Below are 12,064 nucleotides of genomic sequence, written 5' to 3' on the forward strand. Positions count from 1 at the left end.
AAAAGGGACTACATTCACATTGTAGCTTACATTGATGGGACGACGAGATTTTTGATAGGGGTGATTGAAAGCAAAATTAGTGTATCATAACATTATATGGAGTAATATTATTATCCTGTGATTATTATGACCATTATTGTTTCGGTAAAGGTAATTTGGACAGACAATGGTGCCTTATCTAGGCATGGGACAAGACGTAAGGTTCAAGAAGAAGGCAATGGTAAATAAACTTATCTAAATGTATACTTTCTCAAGAACGACATAGACGATAATGTTAGCATTTAACAATGCATTTTTATTACGTTTATATCTACAGATACATTATATTTACAAACATGAAAGCGATAATTAATGCTACAGAGTAATGACTGAACGTTATGATTGATTACATATGCTAGCATTGTCTGATAGTTCTCATCGCTATTTTCAAGACAGCACACCGAACAATGAGCGTTTTAATGAGACAGGGCGGTCACATTGCAGCATAAACAAAAACGAATTCAGTTAGTTAAGACATCGACAAAAAACAATAAAGTAAATGTATTTTTTTCAAGTTAGGCTCTGCCTCGGTCGACGAGCATAACACACCTTCACTTCCATCAGGCTCGATTTTCTATTTACAATGTTCCTGAGGCTTACCTATATACTATAGTAGGTATGATAAATAAATACGCTTTCCTACAATAACTTGTTTATAACCAGCTCTGGCTTGACAGTGGTATGGTGGTAGACATCTTGAGCATTTGTTAAGACGAGTAATCGGGTTGTGGCCGAACAGTCGGCTTCAAAAGTTAAGATTAAGCCAGTCGAGGTATTTAGTGATCCGTGTGTAAGCTCCTGGATATCCCGGTGTTGCACATCGTTTACCAAATGAAACGATCCCTATCAGGTAGAATCGGTCGTCATCGAAAAATACCAACGGACCACCGGAATCTCCCTAACGAAAAAATATCAGAGGGGATATGAGGGAGGTAGATCTAGGTTCCAAGACACGAGAAAATAGCCGGCAGCTTTCGTGAAAAAAAATGTTTTTTTTTTAAAATAACAAATTAGAAACAATATAGATACATTCAAGTTTACTAATAATCGACACTTAGCATTTATGAAAAATAAACAGGGCCTCTGTTAAAAAAACTGTAGTAACAAATAAGCGAATAATAGCAGAAAGCCAAAATCAGGAAAAACATAAGCTGTCAGCACCTAGGATGCCGCACGGTTATGGTAGAGAAGGCATGTCAAGGAGCAGCACATTAAAAATCTGAGATGACCTTTCTAAGTAACTAGGGATTTGAAGAAAAAAAGCTTACCATAGTATGTGATTACGGGCATACTGTAACATTGCTTTAATAACAATAGCAAGGAATGAAGATACGTTTGTTAGTAGCTTAAGGTCATACGAAATAAACCAGACCTTATCGCTTAATATCGTAATATTTCCTTTATAGACATAATTATACTTTTCGATACGATAACTATCTTCTTTTTCGTTCTCTGTCTCGCTCATATTCGTGGTCGTTGCTGCTTTATATCAAATTTAATGTGTCACAACCTTCTCATTAAGTAAATTTCGAATTGTACGGCATGACTATCATTTTAGGCTGCATGAAATTGAAAAGCGTTTTCGAAACGTTCATATAATAGGTTTACAGGCAAAGATCAAACCAGATTCCCAGAAATACTCATACCTGGCAAGAATCCTGTAGGCCTAATCCATCTCCAGCGCAAATATATTCTTCGGATATTGTTACCTCCTTCTGAAAGGCCGCAGCACACTCTTTCTGGCTCCAGATCTTCACCTGGGCCTGCTGAAGAACATCACTCCCAGACCCTCTTCCTGTGGCGAACAGTACCATGAGAATCAGATGGGCTTAGCCATCAATTAACAATGACAGGATTTAGCGTATATGAACGGTATAACGTTAGATAATGGAACACAACTGGCTGGAACATTTAAACACCGTTCAAATATATTATTGAATAATAATTGGATGTGTTCCCCTGGTAAATTACAGTCTCTAACGCCTAGCGCCACAGCGTACAGTAGTTACGTTTATCTACCAACACACAAGCTACGTATTTCGTAAACGAACTCATTTGTTAGAATTCAAAAGCTTGTCATTTTTATTTCTAGTCAGAAATGCTTGTAAATGTACGTATAAATAATAAGGTTTTTTTTTTCTGCTTCATACTTTCCACAGCTCGACCGTCGAAATTCAATAACTACCTGTCATTGAATGTCTATTTCATAAAAAGTACGCCCAATATGCTGACAGGACGACTACGCAAGCTGTTAAGCTAAATCATTGCCAATCAATGGTAGCCAGGGTTTGCCAGTAACTTGCTTGTTAATAAAGCGGAGTGCCCTTTGTCCGGCTGTTACAACGCCTTACCAAATTTCGTGTAACCCCATCCTGTTACGAATCCGTAGTGTCCAGCTATGTTTTCGGGCACCGCTTCGTAAGGTAAGCAGACAGGTTGTATATAGCGCGTGAACGGTACTTCAGCTGTTAAGAGTAGCAGAGCAATGTCGTTGAGATAGGTTCGGGGGTCGAAGGCGGAATGACGCCGTATCCCTGCTGCTGCGACTTCAAATGTAGAACCTAGCGGTAGATCGTTTGTCGTCTGGAGGTTATGATCCCCCAAACGAACAACGAAAATACTTGGTGGTAATCTGTGACAATAGAGTGGAAAGAAACGTTTAAAATCATCTATTTAACGTCATAGTACTGAAAGTATACCGGTGCTGCGAGATAGATGATATTGATGAAATCAATTATGTTAGCGCATCTGACTGCTAAGTCAATTCGTCTTTATTCTTCTTCGATCTTCTTGGCGATCTTCGGGATGCCATATATTTTTTTTTTTGTTTAGGTAAGCTTCTGCTATAAATCTCCATTTGCTTTTTGAACCGTACGAGAATATTGTCTAATGTCATCTTATGCATCAGAGGAATTAGAAACCTTTTGCAAGTCGCATGAACCTCCTTACCATGATAAATATTAATTATTTGAATAAAGCTCTTCTTACTAGATTGTTTTGTAAATACCACTCCTAAAAATGGTCATACTTGAAAGTGGCTACAGTGTATAACGTCAAATAAAAAGTTTAAGTAAGTTTGTGGGCACGACAACTTACGTTTGCTGACGGGTTCCTATTCCGACGCAATGGGCAGCCGTTATAATATGTTTGCTGGAGACCAGAGCTCCTCCACATGTATGCGTCGACAATCCATTGTACCGCACGTAGATTGCTGCCTAAGCAACGAGAAGTATGTAAAAATAAGAGAACTTTTTACTTGCGGTCATGGTCCAATGTAAAGCTTCGTGCGAAATCGAATTGAATCTTTCAGCTATAGTTCTGACAAAGCCCTTAGTTATAACATTTTCATTTTGATGCGAAGATAGCTTACTATGGCTAATTTCATCATCCCTATTTAAAAATTCATATTCACCAGAAAGCCAATGCTACGGTGTACTGTATAAGTCCACGCACCATCCAAGGCCATGCTCCAGGTTGAGCATCGCTTCCGCCGACAATACGACTAAGACTAACGTTTGAAAAACCACAGGTCTGTGGCAAGAAGTTAGGTTTAGCAGGTCTGCCAGGAGGGAACGGACGTATGCTACCCATACTAGGGTCAACTGACGAAGCAGGTAGAGGAAGCGATGGTGGTTTTGGACGCGGTCTAGACTGAGATGGCTGGCGTTCTTTCGGCGGATGTTGTCCTTGGGGTCGTGCCGGTTGCTCAGGTCGTACAGATGCTATACCAAACTGAGGAAAAACGGGAGCCGGTCGCGGTTGTTGCGGCAGTCGGTTCGGATACTTGTCATTAGGTAGGGTGCCCGGATAGATTACTGTTTCCTGCTGATCAGGAGGTGAACCTTTGTCCGGCTTCTGGTTGGCAAATTGCGGTTTAGCTGGAGTTGCTACGGGATCTGGGCTTGGCGTAGAATTCTGGTAACTGTAGGGACAGCATAACAGTGGTGTCTTGCCCTGTGGGAACGAATTAAGATTCTTAAGTTTGCGTCTCTCACAATAGGAGAGAACGCATGTTATTGTTTGGCCGTTAGCAGGTAAGTGCATTTTGATATGTGTTAATGAGTCAATCAAACAATAGATCTAGTTTTTCTTCGTAAGAAGCAACCGTAACTCTAGAATATTATTTTGTCCACATGATACTGCGTGACATACTTCGGACCTCGAATCCACAGATGAAGCGGCGAAGTTGGTTGATATCGCGAATTGTTAACAGACCGGGGCATCTTCGCACCATTATGCAGATTCCTACTTCTTGTATGGGACTCAAGCATTCCCCTTCATTTTCCGTAGGGAACTTCCATCGTCCTGAAATGTTTGAATGACCATTTAGCCACCGGTGGTAAAGGAGGCAATGTATCAGGCAATTCCAAGACTTAGTTTTCTGATATCATTGATGTATCAAAATAACAAGGTATCTGTGATATGGGGTCGACGACTGTAACTTTATGCAGTACGGGCACCATTAATCTGCAAATTTCTTGCTCTGAACATATCTAAAACGACACTTACAGATAATACCAAATTTCTGATCGAATTAATTAACTAGATTTTAATTTTCAAATCATAATTTCTAACTTGATACAGGAATCTACGTTGACTGACCAACTATAAGCGTTTTGCTTAGTCTCAAATGTATGAAAATCTGCCGGCCATCTCTGGTTTGCAACGAGTCGAATTGCAGGAGAAAAATATTTCTAGATACCGCTGGCGTACGCATATGGTCATAAGCTATGATAGAGGTACTTCATAGAGCCAGTTTCGCCAGACATCGTATGCGCCTCCCAGTACAATAACTTTATGCATACAGGGTACATTAACAGCAATCTAAAGTCATACGCGTATTTCTAGGCCAGACAATTAAAGCGGTAAAAAATAAATACACCGGCTTCTGAGGAATAAAGTACTAGATATGCACCCTTCTTCATTGTTCTCAAAGCATGCTTTCCTCCATAGTTTTTCTTTGACGATGAACTTTATTAGCACGATGTTGGCCCTTTCCGAGAGGGCTGGCTCGAGACGCCTCTCGCAATTATCGAGTTTTCATATGATGCCATAATTGTAACGCGACTATCACAGGAAGACAATTAGGCCGATACTCATAAACACATCGATGCACGTTCGATTAGCCGATGCCAACTGCGATTGATTTCATTGGCGGACGCTGGGTCAGAGACGTCGTAAGGATCCAGATAGAGGCATATTGATATTGAAGTAAATTGGTTTTGACAGCTACGGTGACGAGTGCCTGATGGTGTGCGAAGATTAACTGTGGCCCTATAAAGCCAATACGGCTGCATTTAAACGCGCCCGTATTGGCTTTATATTTATCAGTTAAACCACTTCGTTAAATTCTAATTTGGATTTTGTTGGAAAAGTAGCTAACTCAGATGTATATACATATTTAGTGTGAAGCTTATCCTCTGGGGGTGCAGCGCGAACACAGAGCTGATTTGTAGATTTCGTCATTAACTGTTCAGTTGAATCAAAATAGTACTGCCGAATGCAGCATATGTATACCTAGTGGTTGATATTATATCCGCTACATAGTAAATAGCTATTCTAGAGTATTTCACCTGGAAACTACGGACAGTTCGACTTCTGGCGTAATCAAGGGGTTTTTACCAAAGTACTCGATTCAACGTAAACAGACAATCTAAAACAAGCTTCGATATAGGCATTTTTCATCCAGCATCGTGGGAATCTGCCCGCAGTGCGGCTGCGGACGAGCGTACACGCGTTCGCTGTCATCCGAATGACTTGATGCGAACGACTACGTGTACTCGATATGAAAAGGCTAAAACCGCGAGCAATTTAAAGCTGAACAATTCGATTCCGCACTTGATGATACTTGACAATGACTCTTGACAGCGCAGGAACCCATTTCTTCCCATAGCGCAGGTTGGTATGCCTCGCTGGGCCTACTGTCCGAACGATTGCGGCCTACTAGGTCCTACTATAACGCACACAAGCTGAGTCCGATGAAATGAGATCGAAAATTCGCAGAGGCCAATCGCAAGCCAAACGGACGCGGCCTGGAAAACTCCACCGGTCTGACGAGTATGTGCTGATGCTGTACGCTGCGCTTGGCTTTCACTATCGTCCATCTAGAGTGCAAGAGTCTAAGGAACCTGATAAGTTCTGTCTCCATCCTGCGTATAGGCAACCTCTATATTTCGAGTTGTACGTTCGGTGTCGCCGTTAGGCATCCCGAAAGCACGAAACGAAGTCCGTCTATGCCGGGGTTCGAACTTAGACCACAATGTGTCGCTAAGATCAGCAGGCGCCCACTAGGCCCACTAGACGTGAAGCCATTAGGTGTAAATAACCTGGTTATATAAATGAGACGATTAGCGGCCCACAAGCCCAATCGTCGGAAGCCAGGCCCGATAACAAACCGAATAATGCCAGTGACATGACGTATGATATAATTCTTTAAACTCTAGATCGGCCATTTCAGGAACCGTCTTGTTACCTCGGCCTTAGACCAGCCTGCAGAGTCGTATATACTCTTAACTATTATATTTTACAAAAAAAAGATAGTGCTTTTATCAAACATCAAGCAGCACAATTACGAAATCAACTTCATCATTTAATGAGGTCAGAAAACAATGGTCTATTTGTGTCGGCAGATACAGAAACTTGGTTCACTGATGCGTACGCACACACACACACACACGCACACATGTGTGACCCGGATATTGTTGTGTGAAGATGAGAGCTGGCATAATTTATAGAACATATATATATATATATATAACGAAATTTTCATTTCGGTACGAACATTCTAGTCTAGTGTAACAGGGTGAGTTACGAATATCACACAAATACTATCCCCCGCAGATAAAGTAACAGCAGCGCTAGCATCTAACTATTTTCGGCACTTATTCAAATCGACGTAATTTCTTGGAAACTGTATGGCTGTGCCTTCATGTTAACGCACGAAGTTTGAACTCAATAAATTTTTAATTAGAACGAACGGCCACGGTTCTCAATAGCATTGAATGATGCTCCGAAGCGCAGTTGAGAATAAAGAGCATCTATTCACATAGTTTCCATTTTACCCTTACCTCCTCATTGAGGCACTAGAGCTTTTTGAGGCATAATACTACCTAACAACCCAATGTTGTCAAGAACGTATCTGATTATATATGTTATAACTTTTCTGCTGTTGCGGAAGATAAGGCGAAACTTTTTAAAAGGGCCTTGTTAGAAAACAAAACGAACCTTGAGGAAGTAATGAAAATTATCTTCTGGAACTTACATGCGGTATGAAAACATCATTCATTGTTCACGTCATCCAAGAGGCGTTTTCGGTTAGTAATATATTTATTTTATTAGATATACATTGAAACGATGTAGTTTCCCCAGGAGACTGTTAGCAACATGGAGCTAAAAATTGAAAGGAAACTGACACAAAGTTGAGGGAATTACACAATTCCCGTTATGATCGTTAATGATAAATATGATCAATTTTTCATGAACTGGATAAAAAGTCATAGTGTCGAGTTAATTGATACATACGAACACTCAAACGTGTTATCATTTCAGGAGCTGCAACTTTTTTTAATATGAATACTCCTGTTAAAGATGAAGTCGAGGAAGAAATTTTATATATTAAAAATACCTTTCAGATTGTTCTGCCAGACTATCACAATTTAGATTTTCAATTGGGTTGTCTACTTGAGTAAGCTGAATTATGCTGAATTTCTACTAGTTAAGGCAGATGCGTTCCTTTCTTACAGTTCAACCGTAAATACAGTTCCTACCTTGAACAGTTGTGCTGAGAGCTCCCTCAAGATCAGTAAATGCCTCACTACCGGCTCCTTTCTGAGCTCGTTCCAAACCGCGTGTTGCAGCAGCCATAAATATCCAAAACAAAGCACAAGACATTTTGCTAATCCGATTGATGAACACCATCTTGCATCTACATAAATGGTTAAACGATATCTGAAACTTCCCCTTGCCGACCTGCTGCTGGCTTAAGCTCAATCTCTCAGGAGCGATTAGATGGGTAAAGCAAAGCAACCGGTTTTCGGTGCGCGGAACTAGATTTATGGAACTCGACGTTTGTCGTCGTCCTTGAATACGTTTGTCGTATAATGTTTTGTCACTTTTGCTGGGGTGCCCCTGCTTCTTTGTGCCGACCTTCTTTTTTGGCTGAACAGCGTCGGACTGATGTCCAGTGCTAGCTCGCCAACGTCCTTTGTCTTCAAGAAGAAACCGATGGTTCTGCCTTTTCTGACACTCGTACCATTTCACATCCTTTCAGTTACTGCCGGGCGAGAGGAGAACCAGCCTGTTGCTGCCGTACTAAAGTCGGTTCGGATGCTCACAATGATGCCATTGGTCAACTGTGACTGCGGGATAGCAGCAAAATTCCGCGGAGAGATCCACCCGCTCAGGCATCAGTTCCCTTAATGTCATATCACGCACTCCTATCCAGCAGCAGGGGAAACCAACGATGTTGCTCGTGGCACTGGATGCAGTGCGCCGGCGCTAAGCATCAAATCCGCTGTAGGTCACCAGAAAGCGGGATAGCGATAATGTTCTGGAGTAAACTCTCTGGTGTACACCTTTACGATTCGTGCGGTAGCAGCAGAACGAAGCGGCAAATGAGAACAAGCTTACTGGCGGAAGAAATGTCGGCCGCCAGTTGGTCGCATCACAAGGAGACGATGATCACCAGATTTGCTAAAAGATGTTCGCGATATATCTTCTCGGTCGACGCGCCCTTTCTGACGTCAGTAGGAAAGTTTTCACAGTGAACGTCACCGTCAGCCGCAGCCACGATGCGTTGGGGCAATCACTAAATGCACTTTGCAAATCGCAGAGGTGCCTCTGCAGTAATCAGTTTCGCACGTATATTTGTTTCGTTTTCTGCTAGACGTGGGCATTTTTTGTATGCCATGAAGGCGAGACTTCGTCTTGTTTTTTGTAATATGATGTCTGTGTGGCTTCGATGTTTGCGTTAGGTTTGACGAACAATAAGTGAACAAGGTACGTGCGTCAGGCGACCAGTAAAAAAAAACATCCTTCTTTTCTAAGTAAACAACAAGCGACTCTACAGTACGACTCGGCGGTCAGGTGACATTTATATATATTGTCTGCTTTATAAGTTATTAGAAAGCTTTCTCTCGTTCACTTCGCTCTTGCAAATTTTGATAGATAAATGTCATTGTTACTTTATCTTTATGTTAGCCATCTCAACTGAGCACTGAACTATATGGAACAACCGATTTCAAACCTATGATAAAAATATAGGACAACGTCTCTGTGTGTGCCCATTCCGGAACGAATAAACGTCCTGTTGAGACGTTATATTCCACAAAACTACGGTACGATAGATATGATTAATAAGGCATATATATTCAAATACAGTGGTTAGCTATGAGAAAGGAGAAGTTCGAAAAAAAAAAAAATATCGCGTTGTAGGCAATTAACTTATTTAATAACTTTGATAACTCGCCGATTTGTATGAGATATGCGTATTTACTTTGTATGGGTTGCAAAAATCAAAATATAATTTGTTCGTATATTTAGCTAGCGTTACGATAGCTTGCTTCTAACTACCGTATTGATGTTTTATACGTTCTTGACCTTGGCCTATGTTAAAGAGTCAAAGCTTTGCCCTTTATAGACAAATACATGTTCGGTAGTGATGTGATTATTTCGAAAAACGGAAGCCACAATTCGAAATAATGACCGATCGATGCCGCCCTAGGCGACATATTATATTACGATACATTTTTAGCCTTCACATTCGACGATAACGTTGTACAAATTCAAAAAACACCAACAGGCCGTACATAATAGAAGGTCTTCGCGACTAATACGCTCACAATTGCTTCACAGCGTTTTTGGTAGTGAATTTCCTCCAATTCGAATTTAAATGAACATCATATATTTATAATAAAACAGAAACAAATAAATTTACTGACGCAGATAAATATTTAGCACCAAACCACCATGGTCCTGAATAGTTGTTGATTATTTCAAGAACTTTATATCGCGGCTAGGTATTCCAGCAGACAGGCGGCTGTCTCCTAACGCGAAACAAACCCTGTCTATGCCGTATGGGTTCGAACCTAGATGACAACGTATCACTACCATTAAGGAGCAAAAACGTTACCTACTACGCTATCACGACGACTACCGCTTTATACCTAATAAGCATCTGACAGCCAGTACATGATCGTCTATTTCTATAGAGAAAAATCGTTATTACGCTTCCATTTCAAAATATCTATATCTATATATATATATGCATATGCCTTATGAGCAGTGGAACATTGCAAAAACATATCCGATGCTTAATTGCAGTTTATGTTTTTCCCAGTTGGCGATATGTAAATAGCGAGCGCATCACTTTACGATTCAGTGAGTGAAGTCCGTGAACGGATGACGTTTTACCTTCATTGTTGATGGTGCTTAATAAATGCTAGCAAACTTTCAGTGGGACGATTTAGTAGTTTCGTAGGGCCTGCGCCCGACCCAAGCTCCAAATTCGCGTAGATAACAAAAAAAAAAAAAGAAAAGAAAAAAAACAAACAAACAAGCGATGTAACTTTGCAGATTTTCAATTGTAGGCTATACGAGTACTTCGTGAGAAATAATGCCAATGTGGCCAACAGTATGCATTTGGCAAAAGCTACAAAACAGAACATGCGCGGCATCATCAAACGCTACACAATTTACAACTTGTTACAGATGAAATCAGAACTCGTCCGGACGACGGTTTGAAATTCGCGCGATAATTGTTTAAAAAAGTTGTAACTAGTTCTTTGCCGTGGAGCCATCGTGAATACGACAAATGAATCTCGTTTCCTAATCGCTACCTACAAAGCAGAGAAGATTCTCGATACTCACAAAAAGTGAACTTGATCAGTTTTCATTAAAACCGTAACCTAGGCATAATTCAACCACATGAAACAAGGGTCAGTGTTCAATCTCCAGCATGAACGAGCCGCACCGTGGCGCTGCCTATGTACGGCCTGTTAGCTTAAAACATTAACTCAAAGCAATTTTACTGCATTGACGTTATGCAGCAATTATAAAAGCGGCCAGTTTTTGGGTCATCAGTTGTTTCGGTCAGTTATTCGCTGAGCGTCACAGGTCCATGTTACACGGAGATAGTACAGTCCTATTTTCAAATATGGCGCGTCCGGTACTCTGTAATAATTCCTAACGTTTCCAGCTGCAACTGCACAATGTTCAATAGCACTTCAGACAAAGCTCACATTGGTGTATAAGACGAAGTACAAATCATCAGGTTCTACGCGCCCAGCGATAGGGCTAATTACTGTTGAGGATTTCCACACGATTTAAGATATCAAAACTTTGCCTTTTTCATCGATCCATAATTTTTTTTCCATCATCAGGATGCGGCTATCACCTACAATCGTGCTTACGCGATGCCGTATAGTCATCTCAAAGACAAAGATAACTACGAAATAGATCATTTCCGCTGTCACATGGTAAAGTCGAACAGCTCTATATTCACCTTTGATATGTATTTCGTAAAGCAAATACGTTGCGTTAAGTTTGTGATTAAGTCTTAAGTATTAAGGTTAATAAAGCTAAGTTAGCTAACCTATAGATAAAAACTTAATCGTAGTTTGATTTTGAACGAATAGCGATATTCGTCATTCTTTGGCAGCTTCTGACGCAGCAAAACAGACGATGTTGTATCTCTTTAAAGTACCAGATCAATAAGCTATACATAATAACAGTACTTCCGTTACATTGCTCTTAACGCTTTAGACGATAATTGAGTTGTTTTTTTTTAATCCAAATGTCTCATAAATGCGCCCATCCTATACAGGTGCACATACATGTACTAATCTGCTGTCGTTGGTTTTAGAGGGACGCCAGCTTCTTTTAGAACGAAATCACAGGCTCATTAGGGCAGAGGCAGGAGATTCGTGTCTGGCATGTGAGTGTAAACCACCTATTCTCCTACCAACTTCCAGATAAGGCCCAATCAATACTCTTATTTCGACTACCTGTTCTTCTTTGCCTCGTTTTG

The 12,064-nt window shown here is 40.7% G+C and overlaps 1 protein-coding gene across 3 annotated transcripts; it reads right to left on the reverse strand.

Annotated features, from left to right (window-relative positions):
• Positions 1 to 269: 269 nt before the first annotated feature.
• LOC111269371 (proclotting enzyme) lies at positions 270 to 11,547 on the reverse strand. Of its 3 annotated transcripts, none has more exons than XM_022848914.2 (7): positions 7,806 to 11,322; positions 4,199 to 4,344; positions 3,493 to 3,993; positions 3,136 to 3,254; positions 2,391 to 2,671; positions 1,686 to 1,867; positions 270 to 937 (listed from the first exon to the last, which is right to left on the reverse strand). In XM_022848914.2, exons 1-7 carry the CDS (start codon positions 7,954 to 7,956, stop codon positions 785 to 787), a joined length of 1,533 nt encoding a protein of 510 aa, XP_022704649.1. In that variant the 5' UTR covers positions 7,957 to 11,322; the 3' UTR covers positions 270 to 784. The 3 variants fall into 3 exon arrangements, with proteins under 3 accessions (XP_022704649.1, XP_086828194.1, XP_022704650.1); XM_086972068.1 differs by having other exon boundaries at positions 1,686 to 1,834; positions 7,806 to 11,312; XM_022848915.2 differs by lacking the exon at positions 270 to 937 and adding an exon at positions 944 to 1,341 and having other exon boundaries at positions 7,806 to 11,547.
• Positions 11,548 to 12,064: the final 517 nt, after the last annotated feature.

Source organism: Varroa jacobsoni, unplaced genomic scaffold (assembly GCF_002532875.2).
Source record: "Varroa jacobsoni isolate VJ856 unplaced genomic scaffold, vjacob_1.0 scaffold_1382, whole genome shotgun sequence".
In the NCBI taxonomy this organism is placed as follows: domain Eukaryota; kingdom Metazoa; phylum Arthropoda; class Arachnida; order Mesostigmata; family Varroidae; genus Varroa; species Varroa jacobsoni.